The following is a 21160-nucleotide window of genomic DNA, read 5'->3' on the forward strand; positions in this document are numbered from 1 at the left end:
TAGTTTCATTCTGATCATAATTATAACTAGGCCTGGGCAAAATAACCGGAACCGAAGAACCGAACCGAAACCGAACCGAAATATCCGAAACCGGAACCGGACCAATACCCTAAAATACCCGAACGGTTCCTATATTTTTATATCCGAAATAACCGAACCGAACCAGAACCGAACCGAGAACCGAACGGGTACCCGAATATATAAAAACATTAATTATATATACATATAGCATCACTAAATATATATTTTTAATTTAAAATTCTATTAAAAGTATTTGAAAATAGTTGAGGATAACTAAATTATTATAAACTATCCAAACTACCCGAAAGTATCTGAAACTATCTGGATAGTTTTATCCGAAATATCCAAAATAATCCGAAATATCCAAATTTTGTATCTAAATCATCCTAATTATTTGATATTTTACCTTAAATAACCAATATTTTATCCAAATTATCCGAACTACCCGAACTATCCGAACCCGAACCGGATCCAAATGAGAACCGAACTTTTTTCGGATATTTTCCGGTTCCTACATTTACTATCCGAACCGAACCGAACCCGAAACTATCCGAACCGAACCGAACCGAAAATACGTCAAGTACTAAATGGATCTTCTAGCCCCTATCCGAACTACCCGAAACCCGAAATACCCGAACCGAACCGAACCGATACCCGAAATGCCCAGGCCTAATTATAACATTCTCCATGTTGAAACCAGATATAGTAATTTGGTGTGAAACCTCTATTTATTAAATGCTTCCAAACATTTTCACGATTTACCAATTTCGAATTGTTGCATTTCCGACAATGACAGAACATCTTACCACTTTCTTGGGCGAGCGGTGTGGATTCTGCTTGATGCATAAATGTCTCCAACCCCGCAAGGTATTCTTTCGTTACTCTCCCATTAGTATCTCTATGCATATACATCCACCTCTGCAACTCGAAAATATTACCGGAGGCCGACATTTTTTTTTTCTTTCACGTTTTTTTTTTCTTGTTGGTGTGTTTAAAATGATGTTCAAACGTCCATATTTATAGGAAATTTTTGAATCTGGTAGTTGTAATTTTCCTAGGAATTTACGACGAAATTAAGTTAGGTGGCCGAAAAAAAACGTGTTACAACTACAAAGTTGGTGGATTCAAAATTTCCTCGTTAAGTAGAAGTAAAATATTTTCTCGTAAAGTACATGCTACATTTACGTCGAGTTTACGAGGAAAGTGTATTTCCTCGTAAAAGCCACGTGACATTACATCGACTTTACGACGAAATGATTTCGTCGTTATTTTACGAGGAAATAACGCTGATTTTATAATTCTTCGTAAATTCCTCGTAAAGTCGACGTAAACTTACGAGGATTACTTTTTCTCGGTAAGTTTCCTCGCTCGCTAAACTTGTGTTTTACTGTAGTGTTTAAACTTCCTTAAATCAAGACCCACCTTTTACAATATAAAAGGACTAACACGTTACTTTAAATTCTCATATCAGAAACATTTTCTTAGACATTAATTAACCTAAACAGAGTTAAGAAAATATTTCTTAGAACATCATGGTATCATTGGCAAAAATTTCCACCGATGAGGAGGCTAGCCTCTATGCCATGCAGCTTGGCAGCGCATCCGTGCTTCCCATGGTTCTGAAAGCAGCCATAGAGCTCGACTTGCTCGAGATCATGGCCAAGAACGATGGCTTCTCCGGTGCTCAGATGTCTCCTTCAAAGTTAGCTTCCCATCTCCCAACCAATAACCCTGATGCTCACGTCATGCTTGACAGGATCCTCCGGTTGCTTGCATCACACTCCATACTGACTTGCTCTGTACGTAAACTACCTGACGGTGGTGTAGAGCGTCTCTACGGACTTGACACTGTCTGCAAATACTTGACTAATAATGATGATGGTGTCTCCCTTGCCACTCACTGTCTTTTGAACCAGGACAAGGTCCTCATGGAGAGCTGGTAAGTGCAAAACCCTAATAGAATATCCTTTATATATATATAAAAAAGAAGTAGAAAACCCTAATTAATTATTAACATACTAACTTCATAAAAACTATTTCAACTTAATATGTGGGTTTTCATAATTGATATAACAATCTGAAACTGTATGTCGGTACCATTTAAAGGATGCAGTTCTTGAAGGAGGGATCCCATTCGATAAGGGATACGGTATGTCAACCTTCGTTTACCACCGGAAAGATCAGCGATTTGCAAATGTATTTAGCAATGGTATGTCGAGCCACTCTACCATTGTGATGAAGAAGATTCTAGAGGCTTACAACGGCTTCGAAGGATTGTCATCTGTAGTTGATGTTGGTGGTGGAATTGGAGCCTCCCTTCACATGATTGTTGTTTCCAAGTACCCAAACATCAGAGGGACCAATTTTGATCTCCCACATGTCATCGAGAATGCAGCGCAATTTTCTGGTACAGCTTTGTTATAACAAATTTTGAAGTAAAATATATATGTTTACGAAAGTTCATATAAATAAGGTTTTTGTTGGACCAACGATGCAGGTATTGAACATGTTAAAGGAGATATGTTTGTTAGTGTTCCCAAAGTAGATGCCATATTCCTTAAGGTTAGCAAATGAAAACGTTATATAGCTTCCTAGTGATTGTTATAAACCCAATTATAGTTCCACATATCTAGACTAGCTTGTTTCTAATATTGATTATATAAAATATATTATTAGTGGGTCTGCCATGACTGGAGCGATGAACACTGCTTGAAATTATTGAAGAACTGCTATGAAGTGCTTCCGGATGATGGGAAAGTGATAATTGTGGAATGCTTAGTCCCGGTAGCACCAGACTCGAGCCTCTTGACTAAACAAGTAGTTCACTTGGACTGTATCATGATGGCTCACACATCCGGTGGCAGAGAGCGAGCGGAAGAGGAGTTTGAATCTTTGGCAAGAAGAGTTGGTTTCAAAGGCTTCCAAGTTATTTGCAACGTTTTTGGCACCTACATCATGGAGTTCTACAAGATGATTTGATCAATTTAACCCTCTTGTTTCTATTTTGTCGTTGTATTTGTTTTTCTTTTTGTGACAATTTGATACCTATGTTAATCGTTGTTTTGTCGTTGTTGTTGTTGACTTTGTTTGGTCTGAAATGCTCTGCCGTGAACTTTTGTCGCTGTACAATATAATAAGCTTTCAAAAAAGTTAATAAGACCATCTTCAACCGGAGTGCTTAAAGGGAGTGCTTAGCTTAATAAAGATTTAGAAAAAAAGTAAAATGAGATTAATGTGAAGAAACGATGCTTAAAGAGGAGGTAGAAGAACTGGGTACTTGTGGGTGTTGGGTCTTGGTCGAATTGGCTCGATCCTCTCCCTCTCGTCTTCGTCGAATTGGCTCGATCCGCCTAGTTCGATCAGTACAAGATCCATCCCAAGGTCAAGAACTCCTTCCCCGACATGTTCCGCTGCTACAGAGACGTCATGAAAATGTTCATCCTCGTCGTCGGCCCTCTGCAGCTCGTCTCATATCCTTCGATCCAGGTAACCCATCTCAGCTCTCCTCCGCCATGGAATCAAGCTTTTCCGTCGCCGGATCCTCCACCATCGTGCTCCAGATCCGGGAGAGAAAGCTCGTAAGCTCCAATGGCCATTCTTGGCTTATTTTCAAGTCTGATCCTTTGTCTTTGCATAATTATTGTTTGACCCCAAAACTATCAGATTTGCAGAACAGACCTCTCTAATTGACCCCTAATCTTTCAATTGTGCAATTTTAACCAAAAGTAATTTTTTTAAGAACCTTTAGATAAGCAACTAGCATTGAGGCACAAAATTTAGGTGTTTCTTATCTAAAGTTCTTATCAATAATTATATACTAAAATAATCATTAAGCAACTCTAATGGGATTTGTGATTTGAGATTAATGTGTACATCGCTGATTAGGATTTTGGATTGTATATCTCTTGTATTCACCCGGAAAAAATCTCAGTATTTTGCATAGGATTTTGAATTTTTGGACATGGACATATTAATAAAATATAAATATTTATATATACTTATATATTTTTTAAAACAAAATTGTTTGATAACTTTCCTTTGGGTGGCTCTTACATTGGGTGTCGTTTGTAGTAATATATAATGATTAAGTTGAACCATGCATGAGTTAACTTGAACCATGACTTGCATCATTCAGCTTTATAGAAAATGTTTCCCATCTGAAGCTTCGAACTAACCAATTCCAAATTACGTGTTCTTTTTATGACCCGGGTCATCCGAGACGTAGTCCCTGTTCGTTTGTACATCTGGAAGATGCATCCAGATGATCCATCTAGATGTCTTATCTAGATGCTTCATCTGGGTGTTGTTCGTTTTTTCATTTCGTCCATGCATCCAGATGAATCATCTGAATGCAACTATGTTCGTTTGCTTTTCATTTTTTAACTTTCATCTGCATCTAGGTGGACTAGTTAATAAAATGACTAAAATATAATTTTTTACGTTTCGGCAGAAAAATAACATTTTTACCGTTTTGGCGGAAAATATTTTTGCGGTTTTTTAGGGAAAATGTGTTTTTGGCGAAAAAATGTGTTTTTGGCGAAAAATGTATTTTCGTGGTTTCGGCGGAAAATACGTTTTTATGGGTTTGGCAGAAAAATACGTTTTTGCGGTTTGGACGGGAAAAGCGTATTTTTGCGGTTTTAGCGGGAAAAGTGTTTTCGACGAGAAAAGTTTTTTTTCACGATTTTGACGGGAAAGTTTTTTTCGTGATTTTGGCGGGAAAAGCTTTTTCGAGATTTTGGTGGGAAAATTGCGTTTTCCGGTTTTGGCGGGAAATTATGTTTTTCTGGTTTTGGCGGGAAAATACGTTTTTCTGGTTTTGGCGGGAAAATTGCATTTTTCTGGTTTTGGCGGGAAAATGTATTTTCCGGTTTTGGCGGGAAAATTTTGTTTTTCGGTTTTGGCGGGAAAATTATGTTTTCCGGTTTTCGCGGGAAAATTGTGTTTTCCGGTTTTGGCGGGAAAATTGTGTTTTTCTGGTTTAGGCGGGAAAATGCATTTTTCGGTTTTGGCGGGAAAATGTGTTTTTCCGGTTTTGGCGGGAAAAATCCGTTTTCCGGTTTTGGCGGAAAATTGTGTTTTTGGCGGGAAAATTGTTTGTTTTAAGTTTTGGCGGAAAAATTCTGTTTTTCGGTTTTGGAGGGAAAATTGTGTTTTCCGGTTATGGCGGGAAAATTGTGTTTTCCGGTTTTGGCGGATAAATTCTGTTTTCCGGTTTTGGTGGAAAAATGATGTTTTCTGGTTTTGGCGGGAAAATTGTGTTTCCGGTTTTGGCGGAAAAATTGTGTTTTTCTGGTTTTGGCGGAAAAATTGCAGTTTTCCGGTTTTGGCGAGAAAATGTTTTTTTCGGTTTTGGCCGGAAAATGCTTTTTGGAGTTTTGGCGGGAATATGTATTTTTTGGGTTATGGCGGGAAAATGCGTTTTTTGGGGTTTGGCGGGAAAATGCGTTTTTCGGTTTTGGTCGAAAAGTGCAATTTTACTGGTTTGACTGAAAAATGTGTTTTTATGGAAATGTGCGTTTTAAGTTTTTTTTTGCGGAAAAACGCATCTTGCGGTTTTAGTAGGAATGTGTGTTTTTCAGTTTTTGCGAGAAAATGTATTTTTTGGTTATAGCGGAAAAATGTATATGCAAGAAAATAGAATTTACGGTTTGAAAATAATATTTTGATTTTAAAAAGTCATTTTTGTCATTAATCATTTTGGACTAAACTAGATGCATCTGCTTCCAGATGCACCATCAAGACTCACCTTCATTTGGGTGATAATTTGAGATGAGTTTTTAAAAATTCAGCTGGGTGATCCATTTGGATGTAGCATTATAATGCACAAAACGAACATCGATTTGCATCTTCACCTAGATGGATCACCTGGGTGAGCAAACGAACAAGGCCGTAAAGACCCAACCGGAGCCGGATGGCCCGGACCTGAGATTTTAGGAATTTTATTCAAAATTTAATATATATATATATATATATAATTTCTATTTAAAACTTTAATTTTTTTTTAAAGTTTAGTTTCAACCATCTATGTTTGTTTAAAGAAAAATCAAAGTTGTAAGTTTCAATAACATAAAATATATTTTCTTATTTTAATTCTACTATTAAGTTTATTTTAAAAATCTTAATAACAAAATAGCTATTTCATATCTAATTTTTATATTTAAATCTATATAAATGCATACATATAATATAAAAATTATTAAAAATCTGGGCCTCACAAAGTAGGAGGACCTAGGCCTGTGACGGATCGGGTATCCGGGTAATTTTAAGGTATCCGGATCCGGATCCTTATCCGGCGGATCCATAATTTTACTATCCTAATCCGGATCTGGGGTTCTCGGATATTCGGGTGTCGGATATCCTTCTAAAAATTGTAATATCTGGCGGATATCCGGATCCGGATTTGGATTTGGATCCTTAAAATAAATAAAAAATAATATTAGTATATATAAAATATTAAAAATAATTTAAAAATAAAAAAATATATATAATATTTGTAATTATTTCTATGTATAATATTACAAAATTTACATAAAATTTATATATACTTTATAAAAATGAAAATATATTAATAAAATTAATTTTTATATATAAATATTACTATTTTTGAAATAGTTATTAATAAAACTTACGAATCCGGATATCTGGATTAAAAAATTAAGATATCCGGATCTGGATCCGGCTTTGATGGATCCAACATTTTACTATCCGGATCCGGATTCGACCCCTCCAGATATCCGGATTTTCGGATCGGATCCGGATCGAATCTCGGATCGAATCCGGATCGAATCTCGGATAAAAGTCTCAGGCTTAGGAGGACCCCTTCAAATGTTTCATAAAAATATCCTCAGACCCTGGGCTCTGGACCTAACTAATTCTGGAGACAAGGGACAAGAATCAATTGCTTAATTAATAAATCCTCTCACAACGTAATCGAACCCAGTGAACCGAGCTTCCATAAAATCAAGGGCCAACATGCATTGGTTGTTACATGTCTAAGTTGCATGCCAATATTTTGAGTAATTGTGTTGTTATTTATAATCCAAAATGTCTAATAGTGTGTTCTTTTTATTATTATTAACCTGAAATATTTTGGATCTATAGAAAGATTTGAATAATGATTTTTAAGAGGAGGTGCATCTTGCATATAAAGCTTTTTTTCCGAGTATATAAATGGACTGTAAGTGCGAGTTTATCATGTAGATGTCCAACAACAATGTGAATTAGTTTCGTTCAATAGATGAATTGAACTGACACGTGTTAGCCTCTCAAGTCCATTACCTTACCATTCGACCGCATGTCTTTGGACACCATTCGACCACGTGTCTTTGGAAAGCTAATGCTATGTTAAATCCTAATTCTAACCTAGCTATCGAGTTTCACCTTCTCTTTACCTTCTAATTTCTCAATAGTAATAGCTCCATATTTATCTTTGACTCTTTGTTAGTTTATTATAAAGAAAAGTCTTCATCTGAGTACAATTCAATTCCCTTTACGTACAAAGTGGGCTAGAACGCCAGTGAATAATAGACATGGAAAACTTGTGAAAACCAATCGGGAATTCAGACTACCCAACCATAGTAACGGTTTACATATATAAGTAACTGGGATTTTACCGAATTTCTGAAAATTACTAATAATAAAACACTACAAGAAAACGATCATTTTAAATCACTTAAAAGTGTATCACAAAAATAAGTGATTGTAATTTATATTACTTATTTATAAATGATACAAATAATAATAAGTTAGCATCAGTTATAGTAAATGATGTTCATATTAATTTATTTTGCATCAATTCAACAAAAATGATATAATTTATGTTATTTTGAATCACTTTAACGAAAATGATATTATTATACAAATTTATATCAATTAATTAATTGATGCATTTATTTTTTTAATTAATAATTGAATTGATGCATCATTTGTTAAAATAATACAAATTACATCAATAAAAAAATAATGCTAAAAAAATTATATTAATATTACTCCATCCGTTCCTAAATGTAGGATGTTTTACAGAATTTTGATGTTTCAATATATAAGATGTTTTCATTTTTCGAGGTAACTTTTACTTTATTAAAAACTGTTTTACCGATCATATTTTAATAGTCTATTTTGTAATTGGTTGAATGCCATTAATTTATAGTTTTATTGATATTTTCTAGATAAAAAGTAGTTTTCTTAATATGTGTGTTTCTACGTAAACATCTTATATATAGGAACAGAGGGAGTATAAAATTACGTAAATTTATATGTATTTAAGAAAAATATAGGAAAAATGATTGCTGACTACGTGAAGTATTGGTCATCTCATGGCTAACCATGCAAACTAAACTAATGTATACCTAGCTACACGAAGTATATATTATGCATGACAACATCCCTCAACTTAATGATGTTATGTAGTTAATATCACTAGTTTAATTTCATTCATCCAAAAACTGATGTAGATATTAGAGACCGTTTAATATCTCGTTTCATCAATTAAAATATTACCGACCGACCGTAAGTTAACTAAATTAGATTTTAATCCGCGTTTTAAAAGCATGATAATATTTTTAACAAATCTAACTTGAAAAATCAATATGTTTTATCCTTTTTTAGTAAGTAGTGTTTTAATATTTTAATTTTAGTTAATTTGAAAACTATATAATTATATTATTTATATTAAATATGACAGTTATATAAGACTAGTATTATCGTCCGTGCATACGCACGGATCTATTTTATGTATTTAAAGTTATTTGATTATGTTATAATTTTCAATCATAATTAAATTATTTTCTCTCAAATATTTTATATATGAACAGTGGTGTATTCAAATTTAATCAAATAGGTTGAAAGGGGGAGGGGTTAAACAATAATTTTGATATTATTTTTAAAATGGTTACATGTTTGCAATATTTTCCAAAACTATCGAGATAAATATTGAAATTTTTTAAAATTAAAATTTTGATTTTAATCTTACTTATTTTGACTTTTATTACTTAATCTGTTTTAATATTAAAATTTACAAATTTAGTTTGTGTGTGTAAAAGAAAATTTTGTTCTTAAATTATTTTTTAAGAGTTTCAGAAAATTATTTTATTTAAAATATTAGTTCTTTTCTGTTTTAGGTAGTTTTTAAAACAACATAGGAAGTTTGTAAAAGAAAACTTGATTAGAATTGTATTTAATTTTGATTTTGTTTAGAATTGTATTAAATCTGAAAATAAACCTAAATAATTGTGGATAAAAATAAAAATTATAGAAATTTGGATATATTCTATCTTAGAAAAAATATTACAATTAACTAAAATATATCTTCTAACAATTGACCTTAATCTAATTCCCACTACAGCGACTATTTTCAAATTCCTCAATAGTAAGATGCCGTAACTTTTCTTTTGTTCTATAACCATAATAAACCAAAAATTCTAGTAGAAAAAAAAAGCTTTAAACATAATTTTTATGGTAAACTGAATATAAATACTCACGTTTTTATTCCAAATCAAATTTAGGTCTGATGTTTTGTATCTATTTACACAGTAAATAGTCAAAATTCTTTTTTTTTGTTAAAAAATAGAAAAGAGTAATATATCAAAATTATGCTTTATAGTTATTGTTACCTGGGTTAATGTCTTGTTGACCGTAATCTGATTCTCCATTTTTGGGAAAAAGTAAGCTCTTAAGGAGGAGGGAAATTCACTCGCATCATGCAAAAAAATAAAAGAGAGTATCAAGTTAAGAAGAGAACATTGAACCTGAAAATAACTATAAACATGTATATCTATTTTTGCTATACTTACCACCCAAAACCAAATTGACGAAGAAGAAGACTACAAACTGTAGAGAAACTAAGGGAGAGTAAATAGAATAAACAAATTTATTGCAAGTTATAAAGAGAAAAAAAAAAGAAACCGTTTGAAACTTGCCATGATTTAAGGAATTGTAGATGAAATGATTTATTTTTAAACGTGATGGTAATGATGTGCTTAAATTTAGGGATATAAATTTTTTCAGTTTCAGAAAATGAAGGATTGATTTTTTTTGTTTTGTGATAACGGAGAAAACATTTTTTTTACTTTAAAAACTTCCAGTGCGATTTTACTTTTCATCGACTAAAGATGCATTTAAATGTAGATATATTAAAGTTGCATTTTTTAGCAATAAAAATACTTTTTAATTGTGTTTTTAAAAATATAATGAAGAACAAGCCATGTGTCAGAAATTAATTGGTCATGTGACTTGTGCTTTAGTATATAAGGAATATTATTTAATTTTGTTTTTTAATTATTTTAATCTGTTTTTTATGAAATTTTAATAAAATTATGTAATTTTTTTGACTAATTGTGTGATCTACTTATTTAGTAAATTTTTAAATATAAAACTTATTTGACGTCTATTTATTGACTTTAATATTTTATTTTTTTAATACTTGTTTGATGTCAACTTAAGCTAAAAGTTATCTCGCGTTTATAATTATTAATTATAGACTTTTAGGAATAAAAATAATCTAAGAATAAAATTCTAGTATGAGATTTACTAAGTTTAAACGAATGCAATTTTTTAATGAAAATATAAATAAAATAATTCATTAGTTTAATTAATATCATATTAAACAAATTTTATAAAATATATTAATTTTTTAAATTATATTTTTTAAATTATATTTTGTTAAAAATATTCTTATGCTTTTAATACACAAATCAAAATCTAATTTTTGTTTAATTAATTTTTAGGTATGTCATATTTTAATTTATGAAACGAGAGCTTTAAACGGTCTCTGGCATCCACATAACTTTTTGGATAAATTTGTGATGTTAACTACGTAATATTATTATGTCGAAGAATGTTGTCATGCATAACATATACTTCGTGTATGTAGATATACATAAATTTAGTTAATATGATCGGCCATGTCATGGTTAGTACTTCATGTAGTTACCAGTCATTTTTCCAAAAATATATCATTTTACTTTTATTGTATCATTAACATTTTTGATACTAAATATCTAAACTATATTAATAAAATAGCTGACTATAATATATATAAAGTTTTCACGACTGTAATGTAGAAGGAATAATGTGTCAATCGATATTTAAAGTTGAAAACCGTGCTAACTAGTAATCGTGCTCAGTTTACCATGCATGTTCTTACTAACGTTATTTTATTTGTGTTTTATGAATTTGTACCACGGATCAATTATGTTTTAGTTTCTAGTACAGTAATTTGCATTGTAAATTATAACAAGATCTCGATCCGTTCAACCGCGCGGGTTTTTGTTTTCATTTTTTTATATAAATATTTTGTTTTCAATTCTAAATTGGTATATATTATAATATATTTGTGTCTATCAATTTTTAAAACATAATAAGTTTACGGTATATTTTTCATTGAATAGATTGTTTCAAACTTTCGCATGTATTTGTATCTTCTTCTATATATATATTTTCGGATTATTATTTCATTATTAAAATCGTAACTATATATAAATATTAGTATAATATTGTTTTATTGTCATATTCAAAGATATTGTAACATTTCACAAATTTAGAAAGTTTTTAAAAAAATTAAACTTTTCGCTTTATAGATTTATATTATCAAGTAAATAATTAAACATTTAGTTTTTGTTTAATTTTAAAATAAACTATATAGTTTAAAATTTGTTTTCATTGGTTTAAGGTAGTAAAAATTAATCATTGTTAGATAATATGATTTTTGTTATTTAAAAAAAAAAATCTTTATAATTTTAAAAGTTAACATCGACAAATATTTAAATATTTAACATATATAGTGGTATAGTATTACAACAAATCTATTTAATTTATACTATCTATAAATCTAATAGATCATCTATTGTTTAAATCCAATTATTGATAACCCAATAAAAATTTCTGGTATGCCCAAAATTTAAATGATAAAATTATAGATTAAATGTAACATGACTTTTTAGGAATAAGTCCATTGAGTCTATTTTTTTAAAAAAAAAAATCACACACTAATCAAGGTCGTGACTTCTGTTTTAATATATAAGATTTCTTATTTAGTTACTTATTTTATTTCTATTAGAAATATTAGTAGATTATTCTAAAATATTTTGATCCTAGTTTAACATCAATTATAAATAATTTTCGTCATTTTAATAATTGATGTAAATATATATATTTGAATCATTTATAAAACTGATACAAATGTAATATCAATTATTTTTTAAAATGATACCAATATCTTAAATCAGTAATTATAAATGATACTAGTATTCTAATCATTTCTAAAAATTGATATAAGTTGTGTATCAGTTATTAATAAATGATGTAACTAATTAAAATCAATTACTTTAACTGATACTAACATTAACATCGTTTAATGAAATTGATATAACAGTTAACATCATTTCATATAACTGACACATATTGACATCATTTAAATAAATTAACATCATTTAACACAGTTGATATAAAAGTTAACATCAATTTTTATAATCGTCACATTTTGACATCACTTGATATAACCGATGAATATATTATTATTTTTAACACCACTAATTAGTAAAATGATACAAAATATTTACATCACCACTTTTAGAGTCATTTTTTTAAATGTTATAAATGATGTAAAATTTAAAAAATTTTACATCATTTATAAGTAATGCAAAATATTAAAAATAAATGATTTAAATGATTTTTTTTTTGTAAAGCATACTTAAAACAGTCGAAATGGTGTGATTTAAACCTATTAAATCATTAACTACTCGCCGTCTACAATAAAAACCACCTTAATGTTATGAACTATTTTATTGATGTCCATATAGGCACATAAACCCATGTTCTAGAGGTTATAAACACTAGTATTGTATTCCTATATATATGTATTGTTGTCTAAGAAATAAGAATAAGATTAACCGATTTCCTCTTTCTCTTTATTCACAACACGTTATCAGCACGGAATCCTAACCGCCGAAAAAACTTTAATTACCTTCTAAAAAAATCGTCTTGGTTCACGAGATTTCCATATCGTTCCTTTTGCCCATGAAGTCGTCTCTGTGATTTGGTTTATCGTTATTTTCAACGTGAGGGAGGACACACTTTGACGAAACGAAGAGGTCGTCATTACCAATTAAGATTGACGACATCTCCGATCTCTCCAACTTTATTATATAATTAAGATAAGTATGACTAGTCTTCTTTTAATCTTAGTCTCACTCAAAATAACCAAAATATGATTCACAAATAGAGTTATGCTTACACGAACAGATTTCTTATTCGCTTGTTATGCCGTTTGATGCTTTATTGTTTATTCACATCCATTGCTTGTTGTATGATGATGTGTGTGGTTGTACTTTTTTTCCTTATCATTAGTTTTGTCCCACTGGTTTTCCATGTCAAAGTTTTAACGAGGCAACAAATAACACGCTAATGATAGATACCTAAAGAGGAATGTCATCAATCTTCCAAAGTATTTTTCGAGATTTAAGAAGCAGGAGAAAATGAGATAGATCAATCATACTTGAAAAAGAATCAATGTATGAACACATTCCATTCTTGAGACATAATCGAAGGTCAAAAGTTTTCCAATCAAAGGAGACCTTTTAGATGGAATTGCAATATGAAATTGGTGTCCAGAGAAAGATCTTTGAGTCTATTTTCATCTCAAATTTGAATCAAGTCATTATCCATAATAGAACTCGAGATATGGCTGTTTTCGCGTGACATTTACAAGCTAAGCTGTCTTAGAATACCTAATATCATATAATATTCGAAATACCGCTTGATATTTTCCATCTTAACAGAGCTAGATCGGTGCTTAAAGTTAGACATGGATGTTAGTTTCGATTTTCAAATGCTTTGAACTCATTTTGTCCTACGATCATCAAGATATTCAAGCTTCGGTGAGGAGTGTCAAATATGCCAAGAGAAGTGAACCGGTCCAAGTCCAAGACGAATGAGTTAATTCATCACATTAGATTGTGTCCTATCAGATATCTCAAGTTATGTTTTCATCAGGGAGTAGATGAGCGTTGCACTCTTTTTCCCTTAACCATAGTTTTTTCCACTGAGTTTTCCTGGTAAGGTTTTTAATGAAGCAGCATTTTATGCGCTTTAAAAAAAAAATTGTATAATGGACATCCAATTAAAAGTGTTATGAACTATTTTATGGATGTCCATATAGGCCCATAAGCCCATGTTGTTCTAAACCCTAGTATTGTATTCCTATATATATGTATTGTTGTCTATAGAATAAGAATAAGATTAACTGATTTCCTCTTTCTCTCTATTCGAAGCACTTAATACGTTTTACTCTTTAGGTTGAATTCGTGTTCTATTCTATGTTTGTGTTTTGTGACTCTCCAAGTCTCTAGGCTCCGTTTAACGCATCACGAAGAACCTAAAATGTATGAGCAACACTATTGAACACCGGAGCCTCAATGTTGCTTTGACTACGATTATATTATTTAGTTAGAATTTACAACTTTTAGCTTCACTATGATTGGTTATCACTGTAAACAGATCTCTCGTTTACATGTAAAAGAGAATCCAAGTGGTTGCACTTGACTTCCATTATGGTGTACACGACTACCCGAGGTCGCCAGTTCGATACTCAGGGACAGCGGGGTGGTACTGGGTTAGCTAAAAAATCCCTACGGGGATTTCTGGAGAGGTGGCCCTTCGGGGTGAGCCCAGTCACTATAAAAAGTTCAACCTATACAGTTCCGATTCGCATGGAAGATAAGTAGAAAAAGTGGTTCGTAAGTATCGGCAGAAAGATTCTCTATGCGATAAGCTTCTCCCGATTCTCTATGCGATAAGCTTCTCCCGATTCTCTATGCGATAAGCTTCTCCCGTCTCCTCCTCCGCCAGTGGGCCTCACGCCCGGCCGACGACCGTCTCCTTGCTCACGTCTCCTAGTTTCTTCTGTCACCATGCTTCCAAAAAAAATTAAGAATCATTCGTCGTCATTCCTAGTTTCTTCTAAAGTTGCTCGTTTTGTCGGTTCTGCTGCTTCTGCGTCTAAGGCGAAGAAGAAGGCTAAATCCGTTTCTGCAATCGCCAGATCTGTTCTGTCCGATGATGTTCCCACCAGATCTGTGGCTCCGGTGTTTTGTTCTCCTCCTCTTGGCTTTTCTGCTAAGTTTGGTTCTGTTCCCGACATCCCAGCTCCGTTGGGTGCTCTAATTGCTGCTCCTGCGACTGAATCGGCTGCTCCTGCGATGGAATCGCCTGCTCTGGTGGTTAACTCAACGGTTAAGGCTGGTAGTTCATCACCCCGTTCTGATGTGGCTACTGCTGGAGTGAATCCACTCCCTCATCTTCCGATTGGAGCCTCTTTCTATATGCCGGCCGTGATTTCTCAGAGCGTCACTCCGGCTCTGAAAGTTCCTTTATTGATTCCGGCTCAGACAGCTCCACCTAGGAATTATGCTTCTGTGCTCAAGAACTCCTCGGAACTTCAAGAACTTGGCACTCCCACTGACCATGTCTCTGGTGTTCCGTTTGTCCTCATACCTGATGAGAATATTGAGACTGCCAAGGAGGAATTCAAAGACTTCCTTTATGCTAGTTTCCATGGTGGCGTTCCTCCTATGGGCAGAATCATTGGAGTTGTTAATGCAGTTTGGGCGAAGTCAAGGCCCTAAGATCTATGTTCATCGGCTTGGGAAAGGGTCATTTCTTCTCCGTGTTACAAACCCGAAGACCCGTGAAACACTACTGTCTCGTTCTTGCTGGAACATTACAGGCTTGTCCATGTTTGTTGCTCCCTGGTCACCAGACTTTGCTCCAGACGAAGCTCCTATAATGTCAGCTGTTGTCCCAGCTGAGCTGAGAAATGTTCCCTATCTCCTTTACAACAATGAAAGCCTGAGTCGTCTAGCTACAGTGGTAGGGAGACCGGTCTTTGTAGCTCCGAAAACTCAGCGTAAAGAAAACTTCCAAGTTGCGAAGCTTTATGTCAAGGTTGATCTATTGAAACGTCTGCCTGATACAATAGTTTCGGGTTTCTCAAATGGTAGAGAGTTTCGGATTGATGTTTCTTACCCCTGGCTTCCAATTAAGTGCGAGCATTGCGGTAAATATGGCCATAAAAAAGAAGAATGTCATGTGGAGGTTGCAGCTGGTTTCCTTAACCAAAATTCTGCCCCTCCAAATCAGCACAAAAGATCAATGTCTCGCCCTGCTCGTTCGCGTACAGAGAAGCCAATCTCGGGTTCTCAGACCTATGTTCCTAAAGCTGCTTCAGTGCATGTAATAGAAGCACCCATGACGGGTCCGGTATCTGAAGATTCTGAGAAGTTGGATACGTCGGTGAACCCTATACCTGAGGTCACTGAGAACTTGGAGATGTTAGAGGAATCTGTTGCTATAAGTAAGGGGACCGGTGTAGATGGAAAGATGATTGCTCTTGACCAATCTTTGGAGCTAGAAGAAGGAGAGGTCTCTCCTGTGCCCTGCCAGGACTCTATTACTGCTGATTCTACTAGCAATATTGGAGAACCTGTCTCCGCGGATCAGGATGAAGAGGGCTTCAGCACGCCTGCTAGCAAAAAGACATCTCATCTTGGAGGATCAAATATGCACCCTCAGGCTGTAACTGCCTCAGTTCATGTTGGAAATTGCTCAAACTCTTTTGATGTTTTGAGCGATGATCAAGTTGTTGATGATCCTTTCTTTCTTGTCAATAATAGGAAGAGTGGCCGGAAGGCTACAAAAAACTAATTCCATTTTAATCATGTTTTTTGCGTGGAATGTTAGAGGGCTTAATAGTGACAGACGCCACAATTTTACTAAGGCTTGGATTAATATCCACAGACCCCTTTTCGGAGCATTTTTGGAAACTCATATTCTTGAAAACAATAAAGATCGGATTTTGAGAGCAATACCTCCAAGTTGGAAGATTTTTGGGAACTACCGGTCTGATGCTTCTGGGAGGATTATCTTGGTCTGGGACCCTCGGGTTTCAGTGTTTATCTATCATGAATCGGCTCAATCAGTCACCTGAGGGGTGCTGATTCCAGCAGATAATATAAGTATTACAGTTTCTTTTGTTTATGCTTTCAACGAGTTGGAAGATCGGATACCTCTTTGGGACAGTTTGGTGGACATTCAAGCTACGTCTCCAGTTTCTAGGTTCCCATGGATGGTTATTGGGGATTTTAATCAGATTTTGAGAGTAAGCCACCACTCAAATCACATCTCTGCGAGGGTTGACACTGCAGGTATTGAAGAAATTAATCTCTCCCTTCAGGATGCGGAGTTGTTTGAGGCTCAAGCTAAGGGTTTGCCTTTCACTTGGACAAATAATCAGGACGACAATCCCATCTCTACTAAGATAGACCACGCTTTCATTAATCAGTCATGGTCCTCCTCCTTCCCTGATTCATATGCAGAGTTCTTGGAACCAGGTCAATCTGATCATGCTCCCTGCTTGTTTCATCTTCCTTCGGTTAGACGTCGGGTTTGTAAACCCTTCAAGTTCTTTCCTCATGTTACTGATCATCCAGATTACTCTCAGCTGGTATCTGAGTCCTGGAACTGCAGCCAAATCACGGGAACTGATCAGTTTAAGCTGGTCCGTTCACTGAAGTTGCTCAAGCTGGTCCTGCGAAGATTGAACAAGAGACACTTCAGCGGTATTTCTCAGCGAGTCAAGGATCAAACTGTTATAGTGGATTGGCTTCAGATATCTCTGCTTACTCTTCCTGATTCTGATACAGCTAGGGAAGAAAATATTCAACGGCAAAAACTAAATGTTTTGTTAACAGCAGAAGAAAAGTTCTATAGACAACGTTCGGTGGGCGGACGTAGGGGATCGTAATACTGTTTTTTACCACAGTATGGTCACTCAGTACGTATCTAGGAACCATATTCACTTTTTGAAGGATGAGAATGATCTGGTTATCTCCTCTACCAACGACCTCAAGTCACACTCTGCTTAATATTTTCAGAATATCTTGGGTGTTACTGATCTCTCTATCTCTATGGCTCCTATGGACGAACTTCAGGACCTCCTCCCGTTTCGTTGCTCGGAGATTCACCAAACTTATCTATCTTGATCTGTTCTTGAGCCGAAGATAAAGGGTACAATTTTCTCCATGCCATTCAACAAGAGCCCCGGCCCTGACGGTTACTCCATTGAATTCATTCGGACTTCTTGGGACACGGTTGGGCCTGACATCATCAAAGCAGTAAGTGAGTTTTTCAGAAATGGCAGGTTACTTAAGGATCTAAATACTACCGCCATCACTTTGATACCGAAGAAACTGATACACTAAATATGAATCTTTGCTACTGCCAAGTTAACAGTTGTGATTATAGTACTTTAGATTCAATCCAGAGGACCAGTCTACACTTTACTCTTATAAATTTCAATGACAAGCTAAGAAGAAAATGGTTTTCAATTCAATTGGTGACGCGGAAAACAAGTAAACTAGAGTTTGATTCAATTTAACAAGAAGCTAGCCTAGGGTATTTCATTGGGTGTTGAGCGAGAGCCAAACAATTATTCAAGCGCGATGCAGTGCTTTCTAGAACTCGGATCACTCAGCTGGAACACCCCACTGTCGTGGTGGTGATCTCTTTGCTGGTCGATCCCATCATCTAACTGTCGTTGAGATGAGAAACGACTGCAAGCCTTAGAGATCAGGTCCGATCAGTTCACTTACTACCCTAATATCTACTTTCGTTGATTAGGGATACTAAGCTCATTCAATACATGTCAAGCTATCTCCTAAGCGGTTAGCTAGGCGATAAGCTTAGGATCTAATATCAAGTGATCAGATTAATGGAAGCCTTAAGAATAGTATGGATGAAGAATAATCAAGAATAGCTTATCTATGTTTAGCTCATATTTCAACACCCTAAAAACCCTAGGCGAGCTAGATCACTACTCAATCATGATGCAAGCAATCAAAGACATAGATCCTGAATGAATCTGCATAATAAAACAGATAGAAAGAGGGTTCAGGATAATCTTCTCTACGGTGAGAGAGATGGAGCCTTCTCCCTTTACAATCCAAAAGCACAAAAGTCTCCAATGGTTTTCTTCTGTCTAGAATAGCGTAGAATGGTAAAGAGAAACAGAAAATATGATATATCAAAGCCACAGGCGGCTGGAAGAGAAAATAGGGATAATTAGGGCAAATCCCGTAATGATTGTAGTTTCCTTAAAAATCTTTGCCGCTGGAACACTCACTCGGAACAGTCATCAAGACTGTTCTGTGTGAAAACCACCAAATTGCATTGTTTTCTGCCTCTTTTGTTCCAGCTGGTCCATCTCCCATCCAATGCAACTCCAGACCTGTAATGACTCCAAAAGGACTAGAAAGACTCGATAAAGACTTGAAAACCAATTTAAAAGCATATATACAAGATGTATAAAACACCATATATCAGAAACCTGAAGCCTCCTCTTTGGGAGATTACCGTCCGATCAGTTGCTGCAATATTGTCTACAAAGTTATCTCCAAGATCATCGCAAACCGGTTGAAGCCCATTCTACGTGAATGTGTCAGCCCTAATCAGGCCGCTTTCTTAAAAGGATGTAGCTTGGGTGAAAATGTCCTTCTCGCCTCAGAGCTGATCCGTGACTACAACAAATCGTCATGTCTTTGTAGTAGTATGCTTAAAGTGGATATCCGTAAGGCGTTTGATACGGTTTGCTGGGATTTTGTAATAAAAATCCTTCGGGCTCAAGGTTTCCCTCCGCTATTTGTCTCTTGGATCCAGGAGTGCATTACCTCTCCTAGGTTCTTGGTTGCTCTAAATGGGGAGTTGGCTGGTTTCTTTGAGGGTAAAAAGGGCTTGAGACAGGGGGATTCTATCTCTCCTTACTTGTTCATCATGATCATGGAAGTCCTCTCTAGACTTTTGAATAAGGCCCAGGTGGAGGATAGGTTTCGGCTTCACCCTCTTTGTCACTCTCCTAGGATCACTCACCTCCTATTTGCGGATGACTTACTGTTTTTTTCTGATGGATCAAGATCTTTGGTCTCGGGTATAAAAATGGTCATGTTGCAGTTTAAAAACTGGTCTGGTCTGGACATGAATGAGGCAAAGTCTGAGATCTTCTTTGGAGGTTACAATGATGTGCAAGCTTCAGTTATTGCTGACCTGTCTGGGTTTAAACGCGGTTCCTTCCCTACGAGGTATCTAGGCCTTCCCTTGGACCCGAAAAAAATTACCTTCGCCACGCTGCAACCATTCTTGGAAAGAATTACTTCCAAGCTACATTCTTTGACAGTGAAAACTCTTAAATTTGCAGGCAAGGTGAAGCTAATTTACTCTGTGGTGTATGGCATGGTAAACTTTTGGAGTTCTGTCTTTGTGTTCCCAAAGAGATTTTATAACAAAGTCGAGTCTCTATGCTCAGCGTTTCTGTGGAAGAACTCCACCACCTCTGCCTCGGGTGCTCGTGTTTCTTGGTCATCTATTTGTACTCCGAAGGATGAAGGAGGTCTTGGATTAAGGAAACTTGAGAATTTCGATATGGTTTTCAGATTAAAGCGCCTATGGAATTTCTTCTCGAACTCGGGCTCTCTCTGGGTGGCTTGGCTATTGAGTAATCGCTTTCATGGAATCAACTTTTGGCTGGTCCGAGATTCCCAGCGCTTCTCACCCACTGTTAGGAGTATGTTGCAGCTGAAACATCTCCTACATACTTTTCTCCGGTGTTCTATAGGCAACGGTTCTAGCGCTTCCTTCTGGTTCGATTTCTGGACAGATTTGGGCCCTCTACACTTGTTATTTGGGCCTAATCCCTCCAGGACACTTAGAATACCAATCTCATCATCAGTCGCTGATGCAGTAAGGGATGGTCATTGGAATCTCCCACCAGCAAGAAGTGATCATGCAGTTACCCTGCAGATTGTTCTCTCCACTATACCAGTTCCTTCTCATACAAGTGACAAGGATACTTACCTCTAGAGATTGCACACGGGGGGGGGGGGGGGGGGGGGGGGGGGGTTCGGATCCTCCTTCTCCTCTTCGGTCACATGGAATTTACTACGCCAGAGATCTCCTTCGGTGGAGTGGCATAAAGTTGTATGGTTCAAGGAAGAAGTTCCTCGTTGCTCATTTATCACTTGGCTGTCTGTGCTGAACAGGTTACCTACTCGAGACCGTTTAATCTCTTGGGGTTTGACAGTCCCTGATGCTT

At 35.1% G+C, this 21160-nt stretch overlaps 2 protein-coding genes across 2 annotated transcripts; both read left to right on the forward strand.

Moving 5' to 3' along the window:
- Positions 1-1069: 1069 nt before the first annotated feature.
- Positions 1070-2876, forward strand: LOC125580175 (caffeic acid 3-O-methyltransferase-like). Its single transcript, XM_048744295.1, has one exon. The coding sequence runs from the start codon at positions 1554-1556 to the stop codon at positions 1962-1964; it is 411 nt and encodes a 136-aa protein (XP_048600252.1). The 5' UTR covers positions 1070-1553; the 3' UTR covers positions 1965-2876.
- LOC106373206 (caffeic acid 3-O-methyltransferase-like) lies at positions 2233-3000 on the forward strand. Its single transcript, XM_013813419.3, has 3 exons — positions 2233-2428; positions 2519-2583; positions 2698-3000. Exons 1-3 carry the CDS (start codon positions 2233-2235, stop codon positions 2998-3000), a joined length of 564 nt encoding a protein of 187 aa, XP_013668873.2.
- The last annotated feature ends 18160 nt before the right edge of the window (positions 3001-21160 follow it).

The sequence above is a fragment of the Brassica napus genome, chromosome C1 (genome assembly GCF_020379485.1).
Source record: "Brassica napus cultivar Da-Ae chromosome C1, Da-Ae, whole genome shotgun sequence".
Classification (NCBI taxonomy): domain Eukaryota; kingdom Viridiplantae; phylum Streptophyta; class Magnoliopsida; order Brassicales; family Brassicaceae; genus Brassica; species Brassica napus.

Coding starts and splice junctions, on each gene's coding strand:
- LOC125580175 (XM_048744295.1), top strand. CDS start 1,554: ATGGTATCATTGGCAAAAATTTCCACCGATGAGGAGGCTAGCCTCTAT.
- LOC106373206 (XM_013813419.3), top strand. CDS start 2,233: ATGTCGAGCCACTCTACCATTGTGATGAAGAAGATTCTAGAGGCTTAC. Junction 2,429..2,518: donor GAATGCAGCGCAATTTTCTG/GTACAGCTTTGT, acceptor CCAACGATGCAG/GTATTGAACATGTTAAAGGA. Junction 2,584..2,697: donor TAGATGCCATATTCCTTAAG/GTTAGCAAATGA, acceptor ATATATTATTAG/TGGGTCTGCCATGACTGGAG.